The sequence below is a fragment of the Microtus ochrogaster genome, linkage group LG3, assembly GCF_000317375.1.
Source record: "Microtus ochrogaster isolate Prairie Vole_2 linkage group LG3, MicOch1.0, whole genome shotgun sequence".
Classification (NCBI taxonomy): domain Eukaryota; kingdom Metazoa; phylum Chordata; class Mammalia; order Rodentia; family Cricetidae; genus Microtus; species Microtus ochrogaster.
The window spans coordinates 47,728,066-47,734,309 of NC_022029.1; the positions used below are offsets into that span (position 1 = coordinate 47,728,066).

Here is a 6,244-nt window from a genome sequence, read left to right on the forward strand (position 1 = left end):
TATTTAATTAAATATAATCATATTATTTCCCCCTTCTCCTCCCTCTCTCAAACTCATGGTTTCTTAATCTTTAATTCTTATTGATACACACCTACATACATATATATATGTCATGCTGATTTGATTTAGAGTTGCTTGTGTGTATATGATTCCAGAGCTGAGCACTTGACATTGGACAAATACTTTTGGGACTCATGCCTGGTGAAGACTGGTTTACATTCTCTCAGCAGTCATTATTGCCTGTAGTTCTTCTCCTAGGGGAGGGCCTCTAAGAGATTCCTCCCTTTGATTGTGGCTTGTCAGTTGATATCATTGGTCAAGCCTTATACAACAGTCGTATTGCAGTTTCTCTGTCTTATCTAGAAGATATACTCTCTGAGTAGGTTTTCTGTCATCTGACACTTACAGTATTTCTGTCTCTCTTCTTCAATGTTCCCTGATATTTCTTTGTATATGTTTTCTTCTCTAGATAGCCTCTAAACCTCACTATACTTAGAGAAAGTGGGGTGGTAACATCATCTGCTATTATTAAGTTGGTGTTAATCTGTGTCTTTAATTCTGATCCTATAGTTGCTATGAAGTTGTGTGCACTAGAGTTTGGTGCCTCAATGTTTAGGAGTCTGTTTTATTGGTTAACTGGTCCCTTGATTACAATGAATAGAAGAATTCTAATTTATTTGAATTTTAACTATCTCTTTGATTCATTCTAGTTTGAAGTCTATTTTGTCAAATATTAGGATGGCAAAGTGTGCTTGCTTTCTGATCCCATTTGTTGGGAATATTTTTTCTATGTTTTTCTTTAGAGTAGTTTCTTTCCTTAAAACTACAATTGTTTTCTTGTAATTAACAGAAATATGGATTTTGTTTTTTTAAATTCAGCCTCTGTCTTTTAATTTGACAGTCAAGTCCATTAATACTTACAGTTATTGTTTAAAGGTGTGTGTTGATTGCAGTCTTGTTTTTTTCTTGTTGTCTGTGTTCTTATTCTTAGTTTGTATTTTAGTAATTAAATATTCATTTTTTTCTTTCTGCAGTCTCTTAGCTATGTTTATTCCTGTCTTCATTCTGAAGCATTTCTTCCAATATTCTTTTCAGGTCTGCTTTTGTATGTATGAATTCTGTTAGCATGTTTGTATCACAGAAACTTTTTTCTTTATATCTCATATATGGCTAATAAATTCAGTGGATACAGATATACAGTTTTGTTTTTGTGGTCTTTTAGAACTTTGATACATTGCTCCGAGCTCTTCTTGTTTTCAGACTTTTCATTGAGAAATAAGATATTATTATGATGAGTTTTCTTTTATTTATTTTTTTTCTCTTGCAACTTTCAATATCCTTCCTTCTGTACATTTTAATGTTTTAACTGTTGCATGCTCTGAGGAATTTCTTCTCTGGTCTTGTCTATTTGGTATTCTGTGTGTTTCTTGTGTCTTTCTGGGTAGGTCTTTCTTTAGTTTGGGACTGTATCCTTCTGTGATCACACTAAGTTCTGGTTATGGCACTCACCTGGAATCTGTCTCTATGCATGCCTTAGTGCCAAGATTTGGTCTTTTCACGCTTTCTCACAATTAATGCCTGTTCCCTTCCCATCTTTTAAAATAGTTTTCATATTCTTTTATTTTGTTGTCTAATTTTTTTATTTTTGGTTTTGATATTACATCTTTTGCTTGATCAGTTCTACTTGTGAGCCTTTCCTCTGAGTTTTCTACCTGGGTTATCGAGCTTTGAAAGTGTTTCGGTGTTTTCTTTTTAATTCCATCTCCATTTTCGCTTAAGTGCCTCTCAATATTTCTATCTTTTTATTAGATTTGTATCTCAAATTCATATTGGCTTCATCATTTCTCTCACGTTTGTCTTTTCTTGAATACGAGACAGGCATTTGTTCTCTACGTTCACTAAATAAACTGTGTCCTTTTTTTAAAACTCCTTGAATTCTTCGATAAAGTTTATGTTGTTCTTTTTACGTTCTGTACCTCATTGCTCATCTGAGTAATTCTTGTCGAAGAATCTTTTACAGGACGGGTGTATCTTGGGGTGTATATACTGTCTTCATCTTTCATGTTGTTTCTACAAGAAGACAAGGGCATGCGGACTTCTTTGGTTGGCTATGTTTCTGATGTGGACAAGGCATGCTGTGAGACTGGACTCCAGTATGGCATGTGTGTACTCGGCTTGGACTGGAGAATGGATCTTTCCAAGTCCACACAGGGTTACCAGAGTTAGGAAGGGTCATGCCAAAGCATGCAGAAAGGTTACCCGTGTCTCCTTATCACATGGACCAGCAGAAGGTCCTTAGTGGAAAGGAGCCTGTTATAGGGCCAGTCCCAAAGAGAAGAGTGGCTGGGGGTGGGGTGGGGTGCCAGGATCCCTGGAAGGCAGCTGCAGGGTGATGTGATTTGGGAACTGGAATTAAATTGTTACAGGCTCACTTTGACCCCCCCCTTGGTAGAAAAGATTGTTGGGAGCGGGGGATGGGGTGGGGGTCGACGGGGGGGGGGTGAAATAGTAGTTTGAGGGTACTATAATTTCCCACGGTGACTTGGCTAAAATGGTTATAATTGAGAGATGAGAAATGGTTGTATTGTGCATCGACTTGGCAGCAGGGAGGTGAGAATGAGGATTCTAGTTTGAATGCTATAGGAAACACAAGTCAAGGGCGACTCCAAGTATTTGTCTTTGCAAAGGAAAAGAATGGACATTGTTTTGAAGTGGCTCCTGAATACGAACTTGATGACATCCACGCCTTGCCTCTCGTCAGAGAATTTTAGTCTTGTTTCCTCCTTTATCCTTGTCCCTTTGCAACATCATGGGTGAACTTGTATGATATTATAGCAGAAACTTAAGCCAAACATAACTACTACCTACCTCACTTACATGTGAAATCAAAGAAGGCTGGACTCCTAGAAACAGCGTAGAATGGTGGTTGCGAGGAACGAGAAGTGTTCACATTTAGATAAACGCGGTCTGGAAACCTGTTGTTCTGTAGTGTACCTACCATAACAATAATGCTTTATATACATGACCTTGACGAAGAATGCAGGGTTTTGTTTTCTTCCACTTTCCTGTTTGCTTATTTACTTGCTTAGTCTGAGCATGCTCTAGGTCTATACAGCTCCAGCCCTGCAAGCATAATTTGCAAAAAACACCACCAACAAAAGCCCTGTGTGAGGCAATTTAATCACCAATTGTGGCATTTATTAGGGTTTATATAGATATTAGAATATTACTTCAACATTTCAAATATATATGTTTCTTTTGTCAATTATACTTCAATAAAACAGGAAAAGAAGTGTGGAACTAAGGTGATAATTTTTTACTATTTTGGTAATTGGTGTGCAATTCTTAAATGTTCTTTATTTTTGTAGATGGCCAAGTGTTTTCATGGGGAAGTAACAGTCATGGTCAGCTGGGCCTGAGAAAGAACTGCAGTTCCCAAGACAGGCCCCAAAGGGTGATGTCCCTGGAGGGAATCCCACTGGCTCAGGTGGCTGCAGGTGGCAATCACAGCTTTGCTCTGTCTCTCACGGGGACTTCATTTGGCTGGGGAAGCAACAGTGTTGGGCAGCTGGCCCTCAGTGGGGAAAAAGCCAAAGGTAAGGAAATAGTTCTTCCTCTGTAGCTGAAAGACTAGCCTGTTCAATGGCACATCACAGTGGTTTCCAAACCCTGCCACGTTAGCGTCGCCTGGGAAACTGTATCAGTGTCCTATTGCTTTTGGAATAACACCACAGAACTTTTAGCTATACAAAACAATGCACTTTTTATGTAGTCAGTAGTCTGTTACCTGGTCTCAGGCGGCAGAGTTGCCTTGCTCCCTGAAGGTTCTGGGTGAGAATCCACTCTGTTGTCTTTCCTAGCTTCTATAGAACTTAACATGAGTAGGATATTCCCTGTGGCTTCAAAGTCTACGGTGGCAGATTGCGTCTGTTTTAAGTCATGCCATTGTGACACTGGCTCTTTTGCGTTCATTCTTTCAGTTAAAGGACTACCATTGACCCACCTGGATCATCCAGCTAATCTCGCTACTTTATGGTCAACTGATTAGCCTTTTTAACTAACTGATTTCCTTATTGTTCCTTTGCCAGGTCACTTATGTTTGCAAAGCTCTGGACTTGGGATGGAAACCATTTGTCTACCTTTAAAGCTCTTGATGCCCAGGTTGAGCTCCATGCTCATTAGGTCAGAATGTCTGTGAGTGACAGTCAGGCTTCAGCCATTCTGGGCTTGGGAATCACTGATCATATTATAGGAAATGACTAGTTCCTGTGTTAAGAAAAAAAAAGTCTCTGAGCACCCGTCGCTCTAAAATCCAATTCATTAAGAAGTCTTCTCAAAGAACTCCATTCTCCTCCATTATCTCTTTGAATCTGGCCAATCTATATCAGCACCTACTATATGCCAGTACTTTGGAGATCACTTGCATCCCATCTAACTCTCTTAAGATAAGTTCTTGTGTTCTTTGTGTCACTAACATATGTTCTGACACCTACTATATATCAGAAATGAATACAAAGTATGAAAACATATTGGGAGCCTTGTTATGTTTGAAGTTAATTGCTTGATATTTTCTAGAAAGTTAAACGTTTCCAGAAATAAAAGTGCGGATTTTCCCCCTCAAATCATGTTTTAATACTTCTGAATTTTTCACTTTTAAAATCCTGTTGAGCTATAAGACAGAGATGTGGATACTACAAAAGTTATAGAATTATAAAAAATTCTGAGCTACCATACCACACACACACACACCAGAGTGTCACTTTGTAACCCGTGCTGGTCTCTGAGTCTTTCTCTTATATTCTAGAAAGTCTGCTTTCTTTCAGCAGTGAAAATCCACAAGCCTAATTCAATTGGTGCCCTGAAGAGTTTGGGTGTGGTTTATATCAGCTGTGGTTATGAGCACACTGCAGTTCTTACCCAGGTAATTCAAAAGTGCTTCTCCTGTTTAGACGTTGGAGAAACTGTAAAATGATATGTGTCCTGAATAATGTGAAAAACAAGCGATCTGAGTCTGTAGAGGTTACTGTAACAAAGCCCTGCCAATTGGGATAAACACACTTCTCAGAGCTCTGGAAGCCAGGGAGGCCAAGATCAAGGTGCCAGCAGACTTACTTACATATGATGATGGGTACTTTTCTGATTCCTAGGAGTCAGTTGATGTGTTCTCATGCGGTGAAGGGGTCAGAGTATCCTCTCTTGAGTCTTCTTTTATAAAGAGAATAATTAATTCCATCAATGAAGGATTTACCCTCATGGCTGCATCATCTACCAAAGGCCCCAGTCCACCTCCTAATAGCACTATAATAGAATTTAGGTTTTGTTTTAAAGATTTATTTTGTGGGTATGGATGTTTTGTCTGCCTGTATGTCTGAGCATCACACGCACACACAGTGTTCATGGAGGCCAGCAGGGGGGCCAGAGTCTGTGGCACTGACGTTATAGACAGTTGTTAGACTCTTTATGGGTGCTGGGAACAGACCTTATGTCTTCTGCTGGGACACAAGTGTTCCTAACTGCTGAGTCATTCTCTCCAGTTCCTGGAAATTAGGATTTTAAATATATAAATTTAAAACGCAAATGTTCAAATATGACATAAGATGGATTTCAATATCAAAACATACCTACTTAATGTGCAAATGTCTAAAGAGGAAAACTGAACATAAATCAGAAACTTTCTCAAGATACTGTAGTAGAAGTAAATGTAGGAGCCATTTTAGGAATTTGTCACTGTCAGTGCAGGTGCACAGAAAAATTTATTGTATCATTTTCAATAATCCACTCAACAGACAAGAACACACTTCATCACATTCCTTGCTTGATACAACAAGCCAGTTTGGTTAGTGTTTTCTTCTGCCTCTTACCCCGGCTGTCCAGTGTATTCTAATGGGACAGAGAGGTCTCACCATCATAAAGAACAGGCTTGAAAATGATTTCTAAAACTAAATGCTTGTTTAAAGACTGCATTCTGCAGGACCAGGTAGTGTATCAGTGATAGAATCCTTGACTTTTTAGAGCTGATTTTCAATGTCAGAAAGAAAGTTTATATACCAAATGATTTTTAAATAGTATTATTACTACTAACGACTGTGATTTCAATAGATAAAATGAAGGACCATAGGAATTAAGATAAGTACTCTACCACTTAGCTATATTCCTAGTCCACCAAATTATTTTATTATTTTTATTACTTGTTTTAAAACCATGACTTCAATTGTTTGAATTATATTAATCTTAGCTGACAAGA

The 6,244-nt window shown here is 38.4% G+C and overlaps 2 protein-coding genes across 2 annotated transcripts in view; one reads left to right on the forward strand and one right to left on the reverse strand.

The window, feature by feature from the left end:
- Nucleotides 1-6,244, reverse strand: part of Ppm1k (protein phosphatase, Mg2+/Mn2+ dependent 1K) — a 156,914-nt gene that overhangs the window by 82,577 nt on the left and 68,093 nt on the right. The window lies entirely within an intron of this gene.
- Herc6 (HECT and RLD domain containing E3 ubiquitin protein ligase family member 6) overlaps nt 1-6,244 on the forward strand; it is a 59,313-nt gene that overhangs the window by 4,582 nt on the left and 48,487 nt on the right. The window contains exons 4-5 of the mRNA XM_005360886.3: nt 3,369-3,596; nt 4,827-4,921. Of these exons, the coding sequence (XP_005360943.2) occupies nt 3,369-3,596; nt 4,827-4,921 (323 nt within the window). The remainder of the gene's footprint in view (nt 1-3,368; nt 3,597-4,826; nt 4,922-6,244) is intronic.